We start from the raw sequence: 24691 nt of genomic DNA on the forward strand, positions 1-24691 counted from the left end.
GCTGGGTGTGCCCTGACGGGGTCACACCAGCCAGCAGGCCTCTGGTGTGGGCTCTGTGGGCCAGTTGTAGTCAGGAAGCCTCGGCAATAATCTCCCTCTTCTCCTTCACTTGATATCCCACTTCCTGCAGACGGCTCCTTCTGTATGGTTTCCAGCTGCTAGAGCTAGGCTGACACAGCGGTTGCTAAATGAAATCCACCGCCCCCCCCCCCGCAAACATTGACTTACGCACCCACACACCCTCCGAGAGCTGGCCTCTGCAGCTGTACAATAAGCATTGTTATCATAATCGACATAATGTGGCTTATTTTTTAAAATAAGTCGGCAATTAAGATTAGAGCTTATTTGTTACTAATGCTGAATGTAGTACAAAACTAACCAAAAGATGTACTAGTTGCTTGCCAGAAAACTGATACCACTGGTTTAGTAGTTGTGGGTTGCAAAGACACTACAGTTAGGTTGGTGGTTCTTCTGTCGCTGTTTGTTTGTTTTTGGTTTGCCATCTGTTCTCCCCCTACTGGCCCATGTGAGTGGTGCACGGCCTCCCAGTCAGGCATGCTCTGTGTTTTCCCCCCAGCGCTCCGGCCTTCACTTCCGGCACACGGACAACACAGTGCAGTGGTTGAACGCCATGGAAACAGTGGGGCTACCCAAGGTAGGGACACCCGTGTGTCATGCTATACTACTGAATCTAAGCCCTGAGAGGCAGATAGCAGACAGGAGAACTGCAGTACAGAATCAGTTATGCATTTCAAAGAGTGATACTTTATCCATCCCCGTGGGGAAATTGGGTAGTTTTCACCTGCCTTGTTTTGCTCTCCATGAGAAACACTGACATGTAGGTGAGAGCTAGTTTGGGGCATCACAGCACAGTCTGCCAGTGTCCAGCATCTCCGGGGCGACTGGACGTGGGCTTTGCTCAAGGATGCAATGGTCACATAATCTTGCCATCCACAGGATTTTAACTGGTAACCTGGTCATGAGCACAGACTCGAACCCCTTCTTAGTCCCAGATGTGTGTGTGAACTCCATTCTTTGTTTTCATTGTAAACACACCTTTGCAAGTCTTACCACAGCTGTTTCATCCATATGTGGACACTGACTAGATTAGTTGGCATTAGCTGGCAGGCTCACAGTGGGAACGGCCGATCTGGCCTGGGATTGTACTGGGAGAAAACAGCTGGGAAAGCGGCTGGGGGGCTGGATAGCTATCAGGTTGGAAATGATAGTTTTGCACCGTATGTCAGTCCTCTTATCATAGAAGTTTTTATAATGGGTATTTAAAATGAACAGAGTAGAACTGCTGATAAGTATCTGACTAATGGTGCTTTTCCACTGGCATATCGGAACTGACCCGCACCCATCCCGTACCGCAAGGAGAGAGTATAGTTACAGCTTCGGTTTTCCACTGCAGGAGGGTCGATAAAAGTGTTGCCAGGTTTGGAGAGTGACAGTGATGTAAAACCGAAGAAGCGAATATTTCCTGTTCACACAATGTACATCATGATTTATTGCGTGTGCTAATTACCTAATTTTCTAGCACATCTGTGACAATTGTTGTTATATTACCATCAGACACTAGTGGAATTAGCATTCGCTAATGCATCGCGATGTGTGATACTGCTAATAATGAATAATATATAGAATATATGCTTTGTCCTTTGGATAATCCATGCACAGAACACCAGTTTCTTTGTGCATTCTGACCAGTTTGATGGTGGTGATGCAACCAGCTCAGTTAGGTCACGCTCAGGTACAACTTGCATACTTTACGATTGAAAACTGCCAGTTTGTGGTGCGGCTCAGGCACGGCTTCGGTTCTTGGTGGCCGTGGAAAAGCGGCATAATCGTTGAAGCTCCGCCCATGAAAGGAGAACTGTTGGCCTGCTGCTCTTTATGGAAATATTTCTGTTTTTGCAGAATGTGAAAAATGAAACGCAGTTACCTCATTCAGTGATGATGAGAACATGTCCAGCTGCAGTTTGATGGTTCATAACTGATTAATGACTGGTGGGTGTTTCCCTTGCAGATATTCTATCCTGAAACAACAGATGTGTATGACCGGAAAAACATGCCTAAGGTGATATACTGTATACATGCTTTAAGGTAAGAGAAGGACGGCATTTAACGTTTGCGTTCTGACTGTGCCCTCGCCGGCTGATGGCTACATAGATTACAGGTGGCTGGTTTAGACCTACAGAATGTGGAGAGAATATCTGACGTGAAAGAAAACTTTAATTTTGAACCAAATCACAATTAGACATGAGTCGTATCAATTAAAATGTCAGTTAGCCTTATGTGTCACATATAAAAGATGAAAAAAATATAAATGTCTCCCCTTTCATATTTGTATTTTAAATGCAAGATGAGGTAATTTGAATTTCAAAGAGGTCAGATGTATGTGTCACAAATTTAGTGATTATTTAATGTGTCGGGAACAGTCAGAAAAGCCACAGCAGCACATGCTAAAGACTAGGGTGGGTCCCCCCCCCCCCCTCCCCTCCCCTCCCCTTATTAGCTCCTTGATATTAATATGGTGTTTCTGTTATTTTGTCCACCCTCTGTTGTTATGAATCTTTATTAAATCCGTTCAACAAAATATAGTTATGTACCTAAAGTATATACGTTAAAAATCAGTACTTCACTTTTTTCCCTAGGCTACCTGTTTTATTGATGAGATTTCAATCATTTATGGTGCTGGATATTTCACTGTAGTATTTTGGTCTGAATTCTTTGATGACCTGAATTGCAGTCATTTACTTCAAGGGTTTTAACGTTAACATTAGTCTCATCAGATAGAAGAACATGTGGCTGCCCTTGAAATGGAAGCCATTCTTCCTTTTGCGTTTATTGTCACTTCCTGCCGAATGGCCCCGTCTTCCTCTTGGTGTTTATCAGGCACAGAGCTGAGTTGCCTCACCTCCCTCCGTGTAACTAGCTGGAAACATGCAGTCTGAATCTCACGGTTTCCGTTGTCACTGAAAATAGCGGAGGATCCGCAGACCAATGCGTGCTGCACATTGTGAACGTTCGACACGTTTTGAGACGTGGGAAAAGATCCAGGTCCGCAGTCTGGTGACAAAGACGAAAGCACTCCACCACCTGGTGGCTGTTTGAAAAGCGGACGGAGGCCCGTCACTGGAGCTGTAACCAAGTTTAATGTGCGGTTTGGGTTACGCGTAGGTGTGCGTAGGTGTGCCGGATGAAGCTAGGCCTGGCAGTAAGTGGGGTACAGTTTAAGTAGCTCATTTGTTAATTAACCCCATGGTGGCAATAATGTCCGTTATCTCCCACACTACATGGGAGGATAGCGGAGGGAAAACAGGAGCCCAAATTAAAAGAAAATGTTTTCACGGCAGTTGCAAGGTTTTGTGCCGTGTGTGTCTGGGGTATTTTTCAGTGAAGTCAGATTAGACAAAATTCTCACTGAAGCCCTTTGCAGTGCGAGTTTCGGCCACATGTGGCCCAGATCCCTCTCTGTAGAGTAAGCAGTTACACAACTGGCCTGCAGTGAAGCCAGATCTGATGGTAAACTTCAGCACTATTGATCTGTTTTTTTGCTTCCATCCGCAGGGTTCAAAGGTATTATGCAGGCATCATGGCTTATGTTTTGTCATGCATTCAAACCTTAAAAAATAACCTGCTAGCTTCTAAATAATTAATTTGCATTTACAGAATACCAGCACGGGCATTAAATTTTAACGCAGTTTACAGTACTGTTTGTAGAAGTGCATGGAAACTACTTAGAATGGATAAACTTTTTGTGTTTTAGACAGGGTGAGTAGTGCTTTCTGAACACTGCCCCCTTCTGGAAAGTTGTGCTACAAATGCAAAGAGGTCCTGTCATTTTTACCAGCCCTCTGTCTTTCACTTTATGATCTAATGATGATAATTCTCTGCTGTGTCCAGTGGCATTTTGTTATGACCAGCATTTGAAATGTGATCACTCTTGATTTAAATGTTTTAATGTACTATAGAACATTTGCTGTAAAAAGAATTTGCTATATCAATCGCAGTCTTTTACAGTATGATTATAAAACAAGGTGCTTTTTTGCCATTTCAGTTTATATCTTCACAAACTGGGAATCGCTCCGCAGATCCAAAACCTTTTAGGCAAAGTAGACTTCACAGGTAAGAGGTCGACAAAAATTTTTCTGTTGTGGGATGGAATGTGGACTCTCTGCTTGCGATTGGAAGGTTGCCAGTTTGAATCCTGGGGCTAGCAGACTGATGTTGCCGTTGGGCCCTTGGCCAGAGCCCTTAACCCCAGTTTCTCCAGGTGTGCTGGACTCTGGCTGTCCCTCACTGTGATCCCCAAGCTTCCTCTCAAGTGTAAATGTGTCTGTGACACATGGAGAGAGAGATGGGATAGGCAAAGACACGGTTTCCCCATGGGGATTAATAAAGTATCACTACTCCATTTTTTTAATTCCAATTCACTATTGATATATGCAGACACTGTAGCAGAAAGTGCTCTACAGAGAAAGCCGTGTAGCAGAATATGTGCAGCCTTATTATTAAATACTGAGAGGGATTCATCACTAAGCAGGTGACATAATGACATGGCTGTTTAGAGAATGAACAGTAATCCAAGACTGACGGACCCTCAGGGGACATTTTGCTTTTTGGTATTATAATAACAGACTCCTCTTTATATAGTGTGTGTGTTTTTGTGTGCATGATTAATGATCCCAGTAGGGGGTAATAACAGCTAATTACCTGCTTTCTGGCAAGTAATTACTTGTTGTTTCAAAAATGCACATTAATAGCTGATACCATGGTAGAGGCACAAAACTTGTGAGGGTGCAACAGATGAATGGCCTCAGGTTTGGAGTTTATGTTTCGGAGGGTGTCCTCCGTCTTGTATTTCATGATTTCCTGATTATATAAGATTTTGTTATTCACACTTAAGGTATTTATACTTTATCGTCGACTGTTGAGTGTTGATGTTTTTGGACGTGAATGCAGGCAATCTATTTATTGTGCCACTGTATATGCTCTTTGTTCCTTAAAAATCACTTCCCAACTAACATTTATGTAACTTTATCCTTATTTATGTGAACTTTTATAAAACCCTCGCCTAGCAACATTATCCATGGTGTGCTGCGGCTATTATAGGGTTTGACTCATGAGGCATCACTGGAATCATTTAATCGCTTCTTGTGTAATTTCCTTATTGCCACAGAGGAGGAGATTAGCAACATGCGCAGGGAGCTGGAGAAGTACGGCCTCCACATGCCAGCCTTCAACAAGATCGGCGGGATTCTGGCCAATGAGCTTTCTGTGGACGAAGCTGCATGTAAACAAACCTCTTCTCTTTACTGAGCATTTTCCCTGAAGGAGGCCTTACGCTACTTCATTATCATTTGACTGATTTTGGAGACATGGTTGCTTTTAATAATATATGGAAAAAGTTGAGCCTGGATGCCAGGTTTTGCTATGTGAGCTGTACCCAGACTGCTTCCAATTTGGCTTGAAAGGAATCCCTCTAATCCCGATTCCTGTCTCGTTAGGGCACGCCGCCGTCATCGCCATCAACGAGGCCATAGACAGGGGCCAGGCTGAGGCCACGTTCAAGGCTCTGGCTAACCCCAACGCCAGGCTGCTGCAGACGCAGGATGCCTTGTGTCAGGAGTACCAGGACATACTGGGCCAGGCCAAGAGAAGCAAGGAGAACCAGTCCTCAGGAACGGTAATTATAGACTTTGCTGCAGAAATGGCCGAAGTTCTCTAGTCTCTTCATGATCTTAGTCCTTCCTTATGCTGTGTTTACTCCACATGCTAATAGTGTGTGTGTGTGTGTGTGTGTGTGTGTGTGTGTGTGTGTGTGTGTGTGTGTGTGTGTGTGTGTGTGTGTATATATATATATAGAGAGAGAGAGAGAGAGATAGTATTTATGCAATGATTGGTCACTTTATTAACCTAAAAATAAAATGATTTTTGGTCTTTCTTTAGAGGAATTCTTTGGCAACTGAGGAGAGAGATGTTTATGAAGAATTACTGACGCATTCGGAGATCCAGAGCAACGTTAACTTAGTGAACAGTAAGTACTGCCCCAGAAAACTGGTACCCGCAGTTTGTACCTCAATAAAACTCAGACTCTTAGCTTGAGTTGAGTGTAGACAGACTACAGCACAGTGGCTGCCACTTACTGCTCCGCCCAGATTCTACTCTTACACTGTGCGCTAGAAGGGTGTTGTTCTGAGTAGCTAATAATTCTGCAGTTTTGCACCAAGTACTGTTTAAGTAAATGAAATGTGTAACACTATGTAACAGCCCTGATCTTTGCCGTAATGGCTGACCCAGTTTCCATGTTATTTCCGCCCAGGCATTCATTGGTTTGGTTAAATCTGCCCTCGTGTGCAAGGACCCTAAGCTGCTTTAGCTGGAAAACTGCTGCACTGCATCCCTCAAGCTGAATTGTTCCGCTCTATAGTCAGTGCAGTTCGGCACAAGTTAATGGTAGTAAATGAAAAATAGAAGACAGTTTAGAATAGATTAGGATAGATGAACTCAGTTCAGTTCTTAATGGACTCTGTTGCCTTGCTCACCTCAGCTCAGGTTGCAGTGCGAAAAGTTAATGAGGCCATTGCTGCCAGGGACGAGGCGGCCATACTAGCCAGTCTCAGGGCACCAGGACTGGGCCTTCTGGGAGTAGTGGATGCCAACTCCAACTGTTATCTGAAGCACTTTATCTCCTTCAGGGATCACAAGGTCCAGGTAAGGGGCAGCGAAAGCTCGAGGCAGGGTTGTACCCTTGTATGTGTCTGTTTACCCCGTGCCCTCACCTTTGACGCTGTTGCTGATGCTGGTGACGGTGTTTGTGTGTGAGGATCGGTCTGTGTCTCTGTTTCCGGCAGGACTCTGGCAGGCCGATACAGCTGACGAGGGAGGAGATCCAGCAGGTGGTGAGCTCCTGTAATGACGCTGCGGAGGCTGAGAAACAAAGTAAGATTCTTTCTTTTTCCTTTTATGCTTTCAGTAGTCACTGATTTGTGCACCACAAATGGTAAAACAAGCACACACATACACACACACACACACACACATAGACACGCCCACACATGCAAACACACACCTAAAACTTTATTATGCACTTTATTCATTTGTCCAAATGGTCAGGGTTTCTACATTATGCTGGATGTTTCCCATTTGGTGGTTTCTGGTGTATTTATGCTGTTCCCTAAAATAACTTTGTGTAATTTTTGCACTCTGCAAGATTCAGCTCCGCCTTTATTATTCATCGTACTGTACATTCCTTTGTACTTTCTGCTCATATAGAGAACATGTATTGAAACTAAAAGGAAGAATAACCGAGGTACAGGTGGCAAGCTAGCAAGAATGCTAACTTGCTAAGTTTTAACTGTGTATGTGCGTATGTATGGAAGCTGTCATTTTTAGGATTTTTAGGATTCTGTTTGGTTGCCCTGTATTTAATACGTTTGTTATCAATATCAATGACTTACATTAGTACCAGCAAACAATAGTAAAGATGCATCCAGCATTTGAGAAGCTGTTCTGTGGCCGAGGAGGAGTGACGGATGAGTGGCTGGTTTGTCGTCACACAGAACAAATAGCTGTCGACGCCATCAATGCTGCGATCCGGCGGGGAAGTTCTGCCGAAACCATGGAGGAGCTGCAGAAGCCCGAGGCCCAGATGCCTGCCGTGTACCCGTCTGCCGCCAGCCTGTACCAGTCTGAGCTCTTCACCCTGCAGAGGCAGAACCCACAGGTACCCCTTCTTGCCGGTGTCACCCCCCCCCCTTTACATTCACCACCATCATGCTCATCCCCACTTTCTAAATCCCTCCCTTTAGCACAGTGGTTCTCAAACGTTTTGCCTGGAGACCCTAAAAAAAAAAACTACTAGTGAAGTATCACAACCATCTTGATAAAATACAATTCCAGATAAATATTACTAAGGACAGACAGACAGGTTGGTGGATGGATGATCACTTTCATAAAATCATGTCATGACCCCTCCCAATTATTTGGCTACTTCTTAGGGACTCTCGCCCACTGGGCTAGCCCAGACACTGGTATGGAATGGTTTCCTACCATTACTCCCATGTGTGCAGGTAAACCTGGGATATGACGAGTTGTCTGTCGCTGTGGAGATGCTGTCAGCGGTGGCCGTGCTGAACGAGGTCCTTGACACCAAGGACCAGCAGGCCGTGATCGAGCAGCTAAGCGACTTGCCTCTGGGCTTCAGCAAGCTGGACCACGACAACCTTCAGAGGTGAAGGATAAGGGCTCTCAAGTGTGAAGTAGTAGCCAGACGGAGTTTCAGGAGGCACAACAATGCCCCCCTTAGGTGCAGAAAGAGTGGCCACCCTCTTCTAGTTTTCAATTAATTTTTGCTCGAGTCCAAGACCTAAAAGGTGCTTTTGTCCTGCTTTTCCATTAGTCTTTTAAAAAGATTTTACATTAACTGAACAAATAGGATATGAATTACCATGTGACATTGAGAAAGGTTGCACAGTAATAGGAGCAGACTATGATATATTGTGTTAATTTCTTAAGGTATTTACTGACCTGCCTCCAACTGAGCAGCAAAAAGCACTTTCGGCTTTGACGCCTGGCACAGTCTGTGCCCCCAGCAGGGGGTGCTCTGTCACTGCTTTCTATAAAGAAATGCTAAATTATTAGATGGCTTTTCTGGCATCAGGTACTCGGACCACTTGATCACCATGAAGTCTGATGCCGCAGCGAAGGGGCAGGAATTTCTCACCTGGAATGACATGCAGGGCGGCATCGATATGGTCAACATGCAGGTTGAGGACGAGCACAAGCGTGAGTATTCAGGCACCATTATTTGGACGGTGGTTTTCAAGAGCCTGCTGTTCCCTGTAAAGTGTGTATATGTCCTCATCATTTCCCTGCCAAAATGTATGCTTCCAACCGCTTATCCTGGTCAGGGTTGGGGTAGTGGGGTTACTGGAGCCTGTCACAGGCAGCACAGCGCATAAGGCTGGGCTGCATCCACAACAACATTCCAGTTAATAGATGTTATGAGCTGAAAAAGGGCTATTAGCTTCCACAGCTTCTGCTTTCGGCCATTAGTGTTAGTTTCACGTACTCCTTGATGGTCTTGCCAAATGTACACGATTGACATTTAATAGCATGAAAGTTGATAGTTCATTTACAGAATATGACCTCGTGCCATTGTCATAGGTATTTGTTACCATACATAGAGATGAAGCATTGTTCTGTAGCGTGCTCCTAATCTAAATTATGAATGAATATACACTAGCTGGCAGCGTGTAGCACCCAGTATTGCCCACAGAACTGCTGTTTTTAAGCTCGTGGCCTTTCCATTAGTTCTAAAGGCTCTGGCCACTCTGCTCTGACCTCTTTCTTTGTATTGTAACGTAAACTCTAGACACTACAGTGTATGAGAATTCTAAGACGGTGGCTGTTTCTGAGATACTGGAACCAGCACGCCTTCCACCAGCAGTGTCACCACTTTCAAAATCACTTACGTTATGCATCTTAGTCATTCTGATGTTTAGCCGTCAGTAAGTCATCCTCTTGATCTGGTTTGTGTGCTGTATCTATTCCATCTCGGCCACACGACTCACTTTTTGGAAAATCGGGCTGTCTTTCTTTCTAACTAACAGGTGTACTTAATTATCTGCCTGCTGAGTATATACACCTTATGTGAGGTAAACAATTTGGTAGAGTTCTTCTTTTTGCCTCAGCAGGATATCTCAATTTTTTTCTTTTTCTCTGCTTTAGGAATCATTGCAATAACTCAGATCAATGAAGCCCTGGATGCTGGAGATCCAGAACAGACTCTGTCTGCACTACTGTTACCCACTGCTAAGCTGCATGGGGTCAATCCTTCCCTTGCCAAACACTATCATGATGTTCTTCAGCATGCCAAAAAACAAATATGCAAGGTAGGCTCTTACCGGGGCCAGATGTATAGCCCTGCTGGTTACAGTGCTAGGTCTGTCTTTGGAAGGTCATAGGTTCAATCCTGTGGACTAATCACATCATTTGGCTTTAACATCAAGACCTTTAACCCCAACTCCTCCAGGGATACTGACACACACTGATCTCTGTCCCCAAAGTTGGACACAAAGGGTCTGCTCATTGCTTAATTAAGCTTAATAAAATCTTAATAAAATTTTTCCACAATTTGGTTGATTTATTGGGCATAAACTATATAAATAAAAACTAGTCAATAAATATAATAATAAAATTATACTTAGGAGCTGAGAAGCTTTCTAGAGTCTGTGAAGCTGGTTAGGTACTTTACCACAAATTGTTGTGAATCAGCATTGCTTATAAACACGTTCCAGGAAGTTGTGTGTGTTTGGACAGCACACTCACCACCCAGAGGAGTCATATGTTGCTAAATACTGAATAAGAGCGTCAGATAGCATGCGCTGTTTAATGCAGTCCCACAGATTGCAGTCGGAAATTAGGGTTAGGGTTGTTGTTATTGTCTCAGCCCACTAGTGCTATGGGTTTGTGTGGGCAGCAGACATCTCTGTTGCTGTGTGTCCCTGCAGAGTTCCGGAGATGAGTCAGCCGTCCTGTGGCTGGACCAGATCCAGGATGGAATCGTGACTGCGAACAAGGATGAGGAGGAGGCCTTGAGATGTAGGTTGCTGGCTAAATATGGGGGAGATCATCTCAGAAGGGGGAAACTAGCTCTTTCCATCTAGGAAAGATGGGTTACAATCTTTCATGTCTGCTTCAAATCAACTTTGTTCTCCCTTTGCTGCACTCAGCCCCGGAGGCTTGAAGGCCTGACATGCTAAATGTGGAGAGGTGTAGCCTGCAGCTGAGACTTGAAGTGAGGGATCGTCTCATGCCCTGCCTCTCGTTTCTTTGCCGCAGTGGCGAAGGCAGTCGCGGTCATCAACCGGGAGGCATCCGAAGGCGACGCCCAGGGCTGCCTACAAGCTCTTCAGTGTCCCAGCGCGGGCCTGAGGGGGGTGCTGGTGGAGTGTGCAGACACATACCACTCCAACCTTGCCCAGAGGCAGGCACTCAACACTACAGAAGGTACCGTCTAACTTGAAGTCTAGCCTTTTTGTAGAAATGTTACAGTTGAGTGAAATTAAATCAAAAGCTTCTAGTAAGCAGATAAGTTTTTGTCATGGCATGTGTAGAGAAGCTGTATTGTTTCTGTGTATATTGTATGTCAGACATGGAAAGTCATAAAAATTCGTTACACATGAATAATGTAATTGACAGTGTCATTACATACAAAACCCCACAATGGTGAACGGACATGATGTAAGCTTTTGTTTCTTTTCAAAGGCCCCAGCAGCAGTACATGGGTGAAACACAGGATCAGGGACACGTATGACTACTTCTACAACCTGTCTAGTGAGCAGGGGACGTGGGAGGGACCTGAGGGCTTTGTGCATGATGGCAGTCAGATGACGCGGGAGGAGATCCAGGTGGGAAATACACTCTAATTGCTGGCCCTCATTTAGGAATCAAGTGTGACAGTGTTAACCTTGTTGCTTTTGCAATATTCTCCCTTAACCTCCATCCCTTTGTGCTTCACTATATCATCTTTGAGCATTCGACTCCCATTCTTTTTCATTACATCCAAGCCTCCTTATCTCTCACTTATTTGATGGAGGCTTGGTGACCGACGTGTACCACCTTTCTGGTGCTATTGAATGTGGCTGCTTCCCAGGATATTGTGGGAAGCGTGACTGCGGAGTACAACCGTGAGCAGCTGTGGCTAGCCCATGAGCCGTTGATCGTGCAGCTACAGGCGCGGGTTCGAGGGTACCAGGTAAAGAAGGCTTACACTGAGAGGATGGAATACCTGAACCAGCAGGAAGCTAGTGTGATCCAGCTGCAGGTATATCTCTCACATTTGTTATCAATCTATGCTAAAGAATTATTAAACCTGAACATGAACTGATTGGAAGATCCCCAATGTTATTTGTAGACCTCTCTCCACAATAACTGCCTCATGTAGGTTCCAAAGTCTCTTAGGTCAACCATGCTTCTCAAAATGCCATGTAGATAGTAAACTTTCAGTTTGTTCTATCTGTTTACATTGAGAATCTGACCTCTACTCATCATAGAAATTAAAGCATGCTAATTTCTTTGTGTAATAGACTGGCTTGTGGTATAGAAATTGCATTACAGAAATATACCTAAATATAGCAGTGGGGAAGAACATGAAGAAACCTGACCAGTGTCATTTTTAGAATTTAAGTTTTTCATTTTTTAAGTTTGTTTGATCCACTTTTTGATCGATATTGAGGTGATGTAATTAATTCTCACTGTGAATTCCTCTCCTACAGCAATATACCCGCATATGTTTGTTTATTTTCTAAAATGCCTAAAGCATCGATTGATCTTCTTACTCTATGTTTTCCTTCTAAAACGTTTACTGTCCTCATTAACAATGCAGTAAATTATCTTACAACATGTGGCCCTGACTCCCTGCACTCAGTTGCATTTTACATTCAAAACTGTAACATATTGATGGCTTCTTTGGATTTCAATAGGCTTCCTGGAAGGGATACAAACAGCGGAAGTCGTACAAGGACAGACTGCGGGTCCTTCAGGATAATGCAGCTGCTATTGTGAAGGTAAACAATATGTAAATATGGGAATGCAGGTGATCATAAAGACGCCATGTTTGGTCTTCATAGGTACTGAGACCATGTTCTTCCCTTCAGATTCAGTCATGGGTGAAGATGTGGAAGGCTAGAAGTAAATATTCCCAGAGGCTAAAGTATTTCAAAGATCATGTAAGTGGTTCTGTATCCAGCTATGAAATTTTCCTGTACATACACTGTCAGATTCATGGAATTTTGCTGGATGCTTTTGTTAACTTGTATGGCTTCCTTTTGTGTGTGTGTGTTTTTTTTGTGCTCAGGAGAAGGAAATAGTGAAGATTCAAGCTTTTCTGAAGGCCAATAAAGCACGAGATAATTACCAGACACTGAGTGAGTGAGACCCTCTGGCTGCTTGAGTGGTAGCGAGATTTCCGGGGGTCAGACGGCCTGACATTGGATCACACACAAATGGTTCAAAGCCTGATTCAGGAAAGAGCTTTCAAAAATGCAATTGACCTCTTTTTCAGTTGTATACGTTAAGCATTAAAAGGATTTATCTAGTACATTTTACAAAAATAATAGGACAAAGGTACAGAAAGTCTGTATAGAAGCAGATGGTAAACAAGGGTATTAAATGTTGGTTACCATAGAAACTGACTGGCATTCAAAGACATAATTTTGAAGGGTCTCTGTGGTCGATTTGTAATGTTTTACAAATTACAGCTTGCTGAAAGATGTGTGTGTGTGCGTGTGTCTGTGTGTGTGTCTACAGCGGGAGCAGAGAACCCCCCCCTGTCTGTTGTGCGTAAGTTTGTTCACCTGCTGGAGCAGAGCCCCCTGGACCTGCAGGAGGAGGTGGACATGACACAGCTGAGGGAGGAGGTAGTCACCAAGATCCGCTCCAACCAGCAAATGGAGAAGGACCTTAACCTGATGGACATCAAGATCGGTCTGCTGGTGAAGAACAGGATCACGCTGCAGGTACACATGCTCCTCACTCTGCTTCCCTGTGGGTTTAGGGAACCTGATCCATGGAGAGCCGGTGCGGGTTTTTGGGATGACCTCTCAGTCAGCCAATAATAAAGCAGCGATTCTCAAGTCCAGTCCTTGGAATCAACTGTTATTGGCTGACTGAGAGGCCATCCCAAAAACCTGCACTCACACCGGCTCTCCATGGATCAGGTTCCCTACTCCTGGTTTAGGGAATAAACAGAAGTGATCTGAAAGTGAGTGTTGGCAGTAAGTGCCATCCTATCCAGGGTGTACCCTGCCTGGTAGGTTTCAGGCCCTCCTGCAACCCTGGGCAAACGATGGATGGATGGATGGATGGATGGATGGATGGATGGATGGATGTAGGTAGGTAGGTAGGGCTGGGCGATATCATATCGATATTATATGCCGCATGCACAATAATCACCAGGGCTACAGATCAAATGTGAAGCATTTGACCGGACGCCAGCTTTTCGATACTATACAGGCATTTATTTACGCCCAATATTTGGTAAGAAGATTAGTAGTAAAGTTAAAATATGCGTTTTGTGACAGCCACAACTTAGTAATCTTTATTAAATTTGGTTAACGGAGCACGCCACATCAGGCTATTTTGGTATACTATGTTTGGTATACTATGTTTGGTATACTATGTTTGGTATACCTTGGTGCGATTTGCACTGAAGTGTCAGTGAAGAAAGGAACACCTCAGCAGCCACAATATTTTTTTTTAAAACAGGAGATCTTGTGGATAAACAAAGTCTAAAGATGTTGGTGATCTGGTGGTACTTTTTGCAGTTGAAAGTCTGGCACGTTTATTAAACATAAGGATATGCCGAATTTGCTAACTTTTGGGCGTCATAAAATGCTTAATTAATATTTTAGTCATACTATTAATCTGCTTAAATTGTGGGCGTAAATAAATGTCCGTATAATACCGAAAAGCTGGCGTTTGGCCAAACGTTTTGCCTGTCATCTGAAGCCCTGCTGATTATTGAGCATGCGCGATATAATATCGCTGTGATATCGGCCAGTCCTAGATGGAGACATTCCAAACTGAGTTCGAGATATTTTTGAAACAGGTTTTTAATTCACGTGATGTCACATTCCAATAAAAAATATCAAGGTTTGGTGCCACTTTACAATAAGGCTACCCTTATAACGGGATTATGAATGGTTTATAAGCAGGTTATAAACCACTTGCAACACTTTGCAACACTTTGTAAATCATTACTAGACAATTATAACAAGTTATACCACAGTTTTCTTCTTATTAATGAGTTACTAGCATTTACACGTGGCAAAGGGTAGCCGTAATGTAAAGTGGTACCCAAGGTTTTCATTCTTGGGAATTCATAATGAGGATACATTTTGTCATGGTTGGTTGAAACTCCTCACCCGCCGTGATATGGTCGTGCTGTTGCAGGATGTTGTGTCGCACAACAAAAAGCTGACTAATAAGAAAAACAAGCTGGGCAAAGATGAACTGACCACGGGAGGCAAGCAGGGCATCAAGGGCCTGAGCAAAGACAAGCGGAAGAAGCTAGAAGCCTATCAGCACCTCTTCTACCTCCTTCAGGTAAGTTTCCACGTTCTCCACCTTTCCAGGTAGGCTGTCATCACCACCACCATTAGAAAGACAACTTGTTCTCGAGCTAGCAAGCTATTCAGCTGTCATTGCACGAGGTTTTTGGACCATAGATCTATAACCTGTGCTTTGCATGGCTGGGGAGCCAGAAGGAAGGAGTGATATGCCAAGCTGGCATTCTTAGATCTTCGCTCTGTTTGGCACCCAGACAAACCCTTCATACCTGGCTAAGCTGATCTTCCAGATGCCCCAGAACAAGTCCACCAAGTTCATGGACACGGTCATCTTCACGCTGTATAACTATGCATCAAACCAGCGGGAGGAATATCTTCTGCTGAAGCTCTTCAAGACTGCACTTGAGGAGGAAATCAAGTGGGTTCCTACATAAGTCATTACAGGACTGAGATTTGTGTCACACACACACACACACACGCTATAGTGTGTCTCTCTGCATGTGCAAACCTCACAGGCAATTTCTAATGATTGAACATATGGTATGAAGAACACACTAATATGGTTATAAGCAAGGGCACAACTTTGGGTTTACAATTGGGGGGATTGAGGTCTCCAGCAATTTAAAGGCGTCCCGGGGGTTGTATTGGCTGGTTTTGATTACTGGGGGGGGGGGGGGTTTACAAGCACCTCCCCCCATCCCACCATATAATTTACACCCATGGTTATAAAGTATTATAATGTTGACTGTCAAATGTATTGCGGCCGGTGCCCCTATTTCTGTAGGTCGAAGGTCGACCAGTTACAGGACATAGTGACTGGAAACCCCACTGTCATCAAGATGGTGGTGAGCTTCAACCGCGGCGCTCGTGGGCAGAACGCCCTGCGGCAGCTGCTGGCTCCAGTGGTGAAGGAGATCATAGAAGACAAATCGCTGGGAATCAACACCAATCCTGTGGACATCTATAAGGCCTGGGTCAACCAACTGGAAACAGCCACTGGAGAAGCCAGGTGACTCATGGATTGTAAGAAAACTGTAATGAAAGAGGAGTCATAAATCTGCTCAGAAATTCTTAGAGCAGTGTTACAAATATTTATATTTTTGTGTTCATGAAATATTTTCCCTGCACCTTGATATACCTTTAGTACTTACTATTCTACAAATCATTTTCAGACTCATATGTAGATATCACTGTAGTCACAGTACTTAAGTTATTAGTTTGTGTTTTTGTTTAAAAGAAGTACTTTTGGCAGCGTTTTTGATATGTACTCAGCAAAAAGGTTTCAAATAGAACAACTGTCTGATTGCCTCTCTGTGTTTATGTTGCTTTGCTGGGTGGTTTCAGTAAACTCCCGTATGAGGTCACCCCAGACCAGGCATTGACGCATGAGGAGGTGAGGACTAAGCTGGAGGCGTCCAATCAGAGCCTGCGCATGGCCACTGACAAAGTGCTCAGCTCCATTGTGTCCTCACTGGATAACATCCCGTAAGCACTGCAGTGACTGACCCTGACCCTATTGAGTTAACATGCTTTTGAAACTACTGAGCTTAGAGAAATGTTTTCTAGGCTTGTTATATAATAGGAGCATACAACCACTTTATTAAGTACAAAAGCATAAAATAGGCAGTCAGTGACCCTTCTGATGATGGGCTGGCCCCCCATCCTGGGTTGTTCCCTGCCTCGTGCCCATTGCTTCCGGGATAGGCTCCGGACCCCCCGCGACCCAGTAGGATAAGCGGTTTGGAAAATGGATGGATGGATGGCCCTTCTGATTGCGACAACACTGTGTTAATGACATGTTGGTGCGGAACTGCCAGTCCACTTCAAGCAAACTGCAAGAACAAACATAGTAAAATAATAGATCAGATAAGCAGTTGTGTGCGGAACTGCATTTCGGGATGCACAGCCTTTAAGAAATTCAGCAAAAGTTGGACGTACTCAATTCTATCTATGTGCACCTAATAGTGGACAGTATGTATATCATTGTTACAGAGCTGGGCGGCAGCCCGTTGCATAAATACTGCTTACATACAGCAGGTGGTGCTGTGGCTGCACCCATGGGTCTGGTTGTTTCTAGGTGCACTAATCGCAACAGATGACTTAAAGATAGGCCTGAAACGCGAATGGAATGTAAGCAACATTTCAGGGATCCTTTTAAATAAATTCTAAAATATTTTAATTTAGAAATTAAAACTGTGTATGGTGGATTTTAAAGCAATGCTGCATATATTTTCGATAGCTAAACTTGTATGTTTATATTGATAATTCTGTTTATTCATTATGTACTTAAAGGTTAATAGAATGCAGTGCAGTGCAATATGATTTTCTGGTGATACACGCATACTTATAAAGTCCTTCCCTTTTCCGTTTGTTTATCCCGGATCAGTTCACAGTGAACAGTATTCGTTATGTTAACACCACGGTCGGAACATCATCGCTCACTCTTTCATATTGTGTTTGTGTGTGTGCTTGTGCAGTTACGGCATGAGATACATGGCCAAGGTTCTGCGGAGCTCACTGCATGAAAAGTTCCCAGACGCTACTGAAGATGAGCTTCTGAAGGTACTCCCTCTACGCATGCACACCTCTTTAGAACTCTATCATTTATTATATAAATTAACATGCCATGCGAGTTTGAGCTTTCATTGGTCCATGCCATATTCCTCAGCCAGGGGTGGTGTGGTGGGTTGGAGATTTGAATCTCGCCCCCATCTTCTTCTCTGCACCTTGTAGTCCAAAAAGCATGTACTCATACTAACTGGTATCTCTAAATTGCCTGTTATATGAGTATGTGTCCTACCATGACTGGCATCCCATCCACGGTTTCTCCTTATTTGTATTCAGGGTTAGTGTCCAGGATCACCACATCTAGTACTGGATAAGTCATTTGAAGATGGGTATTCTGCGGGTGGATGGTGGTTTAAACCAGTGGCTTCCACATTTTTTTTTACACTAAGTCAGTAATCTGGGGGGCTGACGAGTCGCAGCAGTATATTTTGCCGACCGGCATGTGGGGGTCCCCCCATCCCCTCACTAGTTTTTTGCTCGAATCAGGGAGGGTTTGGAAAGATTGCGGCGCAGTGGTTTGAGCTCAGTCTAGCACTTTCTGATTTCGAGAAACAACGGCTCACAGTGTCTGCTGCTTCTCCCCACTGTCAGGCCGAACCAGAATGTGTTTGTTTTTTCCACCTTTTGGATAAGGGACTGGTCCTGTTTCATAATGGGAAATATACATCCATTTTTTGATGGGAGAAACACGCACGCATCCAGCTGATATGGTTACCACTCAGCCTTATTGTTGTCCAATGCAGTACCGTTAAAATGGCCTCTGTGTTCCGACAGATCGTGGGGAACCTGCTGTACTACCGCTATATGAACCCAGCCATCGTGGCTCCGGATGGGTTCGACATCATCGACATGACGGCGGGGGGGCAGCTGCACTCGGACCAGCGCAGGAACTTGGGCTCCGTGGCCAAAATGCTGCAGCACGCTGCTGCCAACAAACTGTTTGAGGGAGAGAACATGCACATGACCTCCATGAACACCTACATCTCTCAGACATACCAGAAGTTCAGGTGCGACCTCCCAGTTCAAAAACAAAGCTTGTTAGGCTTAATCCAGTGTTTCCCAACCCAGTCCTCCGAGACCCCAGACAGTCCATATTTTTGCTTCCTCTCAGCTCCTAGCGCATGTGTACCAGGTATCCGATGTTCCTGATTGGCTGGGAGCTGGGAGGGAGCAAAAACGTGGACTGTTCGGGGTCCCCGAGGACTGGGTTGGGAAACAGTGGCTTAATCCAAATACAGTCGAAACACATATGTTTGATTTGTGGTAGCAAAAGGTGGTTTGTCTGCGTGAGTGTATAAATTACATTATAGAAATTGTATAAAACAATTTTTTTCAAAGTCTCTTTTCCCTCTTCTTGTGTTATTTATAAACAATTTAGAAAGCATTTGTCAAATTTTACCTCACTGCTTATCTCTAGTCTAGTGATGTAGGGATATGAGGTTTGAGTTCTTTACGACTTACATTTTAAGAGTCATTGTTTGCACAATGAGCAGCTGATGTGGGTATGAACGGTTTCGGATTCCTAGCAGCTTGTGGGGCAGGGCAGCACACATTCCCCTGCCTCTTGATTAAACTGATCAGTTTGATCTCCATCAGAAGCTACATTTGTCATGCTGTATTTTACTGTGCTTCTTCCCTAAAAGATTTCCTGTGCAAATAACAGGATTACGGGCAAAATGGCAGCACATTGCAAATCTCATTCGTATTGGCTAAGGATTATATCAACATGTGCAACTGATATATAAGACTGTGGCAGGACTACGAGGACATGTGGGTTAGGATGTGCCTTATAGTAACACCCATTCCTTACGGACTACATAACCTTCCCAAATTTCCACCCTCATGGTATAATGACACAGGAATCCGTTAATGGAAAACATGTTTAAGTTTCATGCTGACATCAAACAAGAGCTGGAAGAGCAATTGTCTGGAGAAGCCTTCTGAGAACCCGACTCACACTAGTCACACTAGTCTAAGAATTATTATCTGGGTGGAAATTTTGAATAATTTTTTGAATTAATAAGTGTTTTTAATAGTATTTGTAAATTTTAAAATTCTAAACACCAATGAACTTTTTATGCTATGGACACTAAGTGTAAGATATTCTGTCTCCCTTGTGAGTCAGTTACATTTGATTGTGATTTGAAAATGTCTACATTACACCTTGGGCCATTTTCTTGCTTTGTAGGACTAGTTTGTTTGGTTGGGTGTATTTGGTATTGCGGTATTATCGGCAATTAAGCATAAGGCACTGAGTGGTTGTAGTGTCAAATATTTTAAGTTTACAATGTAACTTGAATTGTCTCTTTTTGTGTGTTGATGTTCTCCCTGTAGGGCTTTCTTCCAGGCAGCGTGTGATGTGCCTGAGCCTGAGGAGAAGTTCAATGTGGATGAATACTCTGATATGGTAACTCTGAGCAAGCCTGTCATCTACATCTCCATAGAAGAGGTCATCAACACTCACTCGGTAAGACCGGGAATCTCGATATGTTATGAATGCACGATGTTCTTCGGACTGTAATATAGAGGACATGGGGGTCTTGCAGGATTATGGTTTCATGAACGCAAATTTTATGTTTTCTACAGCCCTGTATAATGCAGGCCTGGGTAATGGAATACAGCTGAATAGCACCACTACTCATTTAGCCACTACCTTAGTTAGTGACCATTCACAAATACGGAGGTAGTAAAAAATTCATTTTCCTACCAAGGTGCGCGGTCACGGCAAATTTTGTACGCCATGTCGGAGTAAGAGAGATCTTTGGAGTGGAATATACGAAATGTTTTTTAAAATGGTCACTTTGTGAAGAATAAAAGAAATGAAAATTAAACGGCTGAAGTAAAGTTATCACGCCTGAGCTACAGTAGTTTTCACTTAGCGAACATTTTGCATAAGAACCTGCTTGTTGGAGCGGAGGAGTGAGTGTAGTTGGTGCTTAGTTCTCTGTTAATTCTATAAGGAAAAAGCACTATATTTAAAGTGCCTGGATATATCTGATATGCCTTAGTACTGATGTAGGTGCTACGCATTTGAAAAGGCTGACCTTCCCTCATTCTTTCACACTGCACACACATGGAAAACGCGCTAATCAGGTTATCTGGTGAAAGGGTAGAAAATGCAGCAAAACAGGGATGAAAACCGGCTGCCAGGAAAGACTGGGGGCAGCAGCAAGAGGTGACTGAGTCAACCGGGCCGGCCTGGGCTCTCTCTCTCTTTCCGTCCCCAGTTGGTTTTGCAGCACCAAGATGCCATTTCTCCAGATCGCAACGACGTGCTGCACGAGCTGCTGGAGGACCTGGGAGATGTCCCAGATGTTGAATCTCTTCTGGGTAGAGCTTACCTTCACCCGCTTTCCTTCTTCAGTCGCTTTTATTTAGTTGACATACTAAGTGATTCTATTCCTAAGGACCTGCACTGTACGCTGCATTGTTCTAAAAAGACTTTATTATTACCTGGGCATAATGGAGCTGTTAACTAGTACTGATCTGATTGTCTTATTAAAGGCTGAAAACAACAAAGTCTGTTCTCCTCACATAGTCACATGCTAATAGTGATTATGGCCTTCATTGCTGTTGCTGAGGCATTTGCTGTCGGGCTCTGTTTGTTCAGGAGAAGGAACCATGGACCCCAATGACCCTAACAAGGAAATCATCCTCAGTCAGCTGGCCAAGACGGAAATCTCCCTAACCCTGACCAGCAAGTTCGAGTTGCTGGACGGAGATGATCAGGATATAAAGGGTCTGATGATGAAGTGAGCTCTTGTCCTTTACTTCCATTTATTGGCAGTCATGCAGCACTAGTTACAGGAACGACAGACAAACTCTCGATGCTCCAAGAATGTCGACTACTCCCTTTTTAACTATATGTATGCCTGCTTTCCTACGTACCTCAGTTTTGAAGATACACTTCCCTGTGTATAATCATCCCTTGCTTGTTCGTATTTTGCTTTTTTTTTTTTTAAATTAATGCGGTAATTGGGAGTTCATTATAAATGAACAGATACATGCACAAAAACGGATGAGCGTATGATTTCTAGTTTTTGCTTTTTATATATAAGATTCTATCAGAATTCCCTAAATGCAGCATTCACATATAAAACGTTTAAATGCCTTTACTTGTTCTGCTGTCTAAGCCATCTGACAAAGAAACATCAGTAAGTGAGCAACCAAGCAAATGAAAATGAATAACATATCAAATAAATGAAAACCTCAGCTGGGACCAATAGTGGGAAAACATCTTTCAACTGTGCATAACAGAGATTACAGTCATGATCAGTGTAGAAAAATTAATATTCTGCCGAGTAGCTTTGTCGCCGAGCACAGATTTGGAGAACTGCCCGCGGGGTATGTCTGTGTCTGTCACATGACTAGGCTGCCTGAGAGTTTCGCCTTCAACATGGCTTACACATGAGTCAAATTATAATCACAGCTTGACTGTTCTGGCTGACTGAGTCACCAGGTTTAACCCATACAGGTTACAGAAAGCCTTAAAATATGTTCTGCTATGCAATATTACTCATCAATAATTGCATGGGATCAGTGAAAGAATAGAAAAATTAAATCCTGTTTTATTTGGTTTATCTGTTTCTGCTCTTAAAATAATTGATTGTGTTTGAAAGGGAAATATATAGTGGCAGTAAAAAGGTTTTATGGGCAAGGAAGTGACGTACATGTGTTTATAATTGTCCATAGTGGAAATACATATCCATCTAGGCTGTTTTGGCATGAACAGATTTCAGAAGCTTCTGATTAACTGTAGCCGTTGCCAATCTTTTGGAGATTCTCTGAATTGGAGAAGTACATCATTCTTGTTCACATTCCTAGGTTACAATTATTCTAGTGACATATTAACCAGAAAAGTTATAAGTAAGCTAGTCTTAAAAGATTGGAGGAGGGGACAAAACTTTCAGCGCTACAGTTTTTCCCCTCTTGAACATAGTGTTTTGGCCTTTTTTTGTGCTTCAAGAAAAAAATATCATTTTGTCTGTGTTCTCAGTACCCAACACGCAAACAGGGCGTATTGTGGAAAAGCGGCTTACAGCAGGAAATAGGAAACTGTGACTCAACAATGGCAACATTCCACTAGGTTCCATGAAACTCAGTTTCCCTGGTGCCTGATATTGTCTGAATCTTCACACAGCCTGGTTTCCTCTTTGAAAAAGCAGACCAAAGCAGAATTTTGAGCATTGTGGATATTTTTAATTTCAGTGAAATGGGGTTCGAAAGTGATAAATTATTTGGGTATAGGTTAGAAATAAGAATAACTTACTGCATAATGAGGTTATATGGTTCAGTTAAATCCTTTATCCATTTTCACTCAATATATTAAATGCAACTTTCTGTTTGAATACATATGCCAACCTGATTTAATATAGCGAGGAGTTTACATGAATTTGAATCGCTGTTTTTTGTTTTTTTTGCAAAGACATGGACTACTAGAGCGGCATGGTGGTGCAGTGGTTAGCACTGTTGCCTCACACCTCTGGGACCCGGATTCGAGTCTCCGCCTGGGTCACACGTGTGTGGAGTTTGCATGTTCTCCCCATGTCGTCGTGGGGTTTCCTCCGGGTACTCCGGTTTCCCCCCACAGTCCAAAAACATGCTGAGGCTAATTGGTCTTGCTAAATTGCCCATAGGAATTCGTGTGTGAGTGACTAGTGTGTGAGTGTGCCCTGCGATGGGCTGGCCCCCCATCCTGGGTTGTTCCCTGCCTTGTGCCCATTGCTTCCGGGATAGGCTCCGGACCCCCCGCTACACAGTAGGATAAGCGGTTTGGAAAATGGATGGATGGATGGGAAAATTTTTTCCTGCGTCTATGGTGACTCAAGAATATGGTCATTGAGTAATATATTCACACGTGGAAGCACTTTTTTAAACTGTTGTATATTAAGTTTTATCTTTAACACCTCTTCACTAGCTAAATAATAGTTTTCTTGGTCTGTATATAAAGATGGTATTATACATTTGAAATAGCAGTGTAGCTGTGGAAAAACATTAACAAAATCAAAGTAGTCACTAGCTTCCACAGATAATTTATTTATGATGTTTGTTTATTTGTCATGTTTTGTCACTTGTATGTTACGCTGGACAAAATGTATGTAAATGTATTTTTAGCCCAAAACTGTTATAGCACAATTCTTAATGTTGAATTTGAAATAGTTTTAGTTCCCTCTTGGTTTGAAGTTATATTTTATAAACCATTCCTGTCCCACAGGACTAAGAAGCTGATTGTGGATGTAGTGCGGATTCAACCAGGAGACACGCTGGTGGAGATGTTGGAAACTCCAGCCTCATCGCTTCAGGTGTGTGCCTTCTCCTCGTCTACCTTCATTTTGGTCACTTCTCATTCTTCCTGCATTGAAATTTATCCATTAAACTGGCAGAGTGCTAGTAAAACTTTTCTGCAAGACATTCTCAAGAAAGAGGCATGAATAGTATTAATGAAAAATTGAAGGACATGCTATTGGCTGTGTATTGGCAACACAATATAATACTTACTCTGTTATTTCAAATCTAAACACTAAAGAAAACTCGTTTTTTTTCCCCTGTTATACGTTATTAAGCCTGTATGGTTTTCTTTAAGCTCTGCCAACTTTGGCTGTTTATCTGTTTTGTCATAGGGTATTTGCAATGGCAAATAAAATCAATTCTAACATAAGTCTGTCTATGACCTACAGGAGTCTGAGCATGCAAAGGTGATCGAGAAGCGTGCGGTTCAGGATGCCCAGGTGCCAGATGGGATGAAAAGCAGTCCATCTATGCTGGAAGATAGGCAGCTCCCTCTGGAGCAGAAGAAGAGGAAGATTTTGAGGAATTTGCGCTCTTTGGAGCAAGCCGGCCTTGTGTCTTCTGAGAATAAGTACCAGGAAATAATCAACGATATATCTAAGGTAATAAGCCTCATAAATATTGAGTAGAGGTGGTATGTTCAGATCCAGAAAGTACAAATCCAGGCCAAGGTTTAGAGTCAAAATGAAGAAATTTGAGGATAGGTCTAGACATATGCACTTGAATTGCTTGCACAGTGCATGTATTTAAAGACC

At 43.3% G+C, this 24691-nt stretch overlaps 1 protein-coding gene across 1 annotated transcript in view; it reads left to right on the top strand.

Moving 5' to 3' along the window:
• iqgap2 (IQ motif containing GTPase activating protein 2) overlaps positions 1–24691 on the top strand; it is a 50727-nt gene that overhangs the window by 23338 nt on the left and 2698 nt on the right. Inside the window, exons 4-34 of the mRNA XM_048998935.1 lie at positions 578–655; positions 2030–2106; positions 4064–4131; positions 5186–5299; positions 5514–5692; positions 5956–6043; positions 6557–6720; positions 6861–6948; positions 7569–7732; positions 8079–8239; positions 8669–8793; positions 9739–9902; positions 10521–10611; positions 10852–11019; positions 11278–11420; positions 11666–11836; positions 12495–12578; positions 12669–12740; positions 12869–12938; positions 13321–13529; positions 14965–15117; positions 15335–15498; positions 15865–16089; positions 16425–16565; positions 17558–17642; positions 18423–18655; positions 19983–20115; positions 20876–20978; positions 21259–21400; positions 23863–23950; positions 24326–24538. Of these exons, the coding sequence (XP_048854892.1) occupies positions 578–655; positions 2030–2106; positions 4064–4131; positions 5186–5299; positions 5514–5692; positions 5956–6043; positions 6557–6720; positions 6861–6948; positions 7569–7732; positions 8079–8239; positions 8669–8793; positions 9739–9902; positions 10521–10611; positions 10852–11019; positions 11278–11420; positions 11666–11836; positions 12495–12578; positions 12669–12740; positions 12869–12938; positions 13321–13529; positions 14965–15117; positions 15335–15498; positions 15865–16089; positions 16425–16565; positions 17558–17642; positions 18423–18655; positions 19983–20115; positions 20876–20978; positions 21259–21400; positions 23863–23950; positions 24326–24538 (4158 nt within the window). The remainder of the gene's footprint in view (positions 1–577; positions 656–2029; positions 2107–4063; positions 4132–5185; positions 5300–5513; positions 5693–5955; positions 6044–6556; positions 6721–6860; positions 6949–7568; positions 7733–8078; positions 8240–8668; positions 8794–9738; positions 9903–10520; positions 10612–10851; positions 11020–11277; positions 11421–11665; positions 11837–12494; positions 12579–12668; positions 12741–12868; positions 12939–13320; positions 13530–14964; positions 15118–15334; positions 15499–15864; positions 16090–16424; positions 16566–17557; positions 17643–18422; positions 18656–19982; positions 20116–20875; positions 20979–21258; positions 21401–23862; positions 23951–24325; positions 24539–24691) is intronic.

This window comes from Brienomyrus brachyistius, chromosome 2, assembly GCF_023856365.1.
Source record: "Brienomyrus brachyistius isolate T26 chromosome 2, BBRACH_0.4, whole genome shotgun sequence".
In the NCBI taxonomy this organism is placed as follows: domain Eukaryota; kingdom Metazoa; phylum Chordata; class Actinopteri; order Osteoglossiformes; family Mormyridae; genus Brienomyrus; species Brienomyrus brachyistius.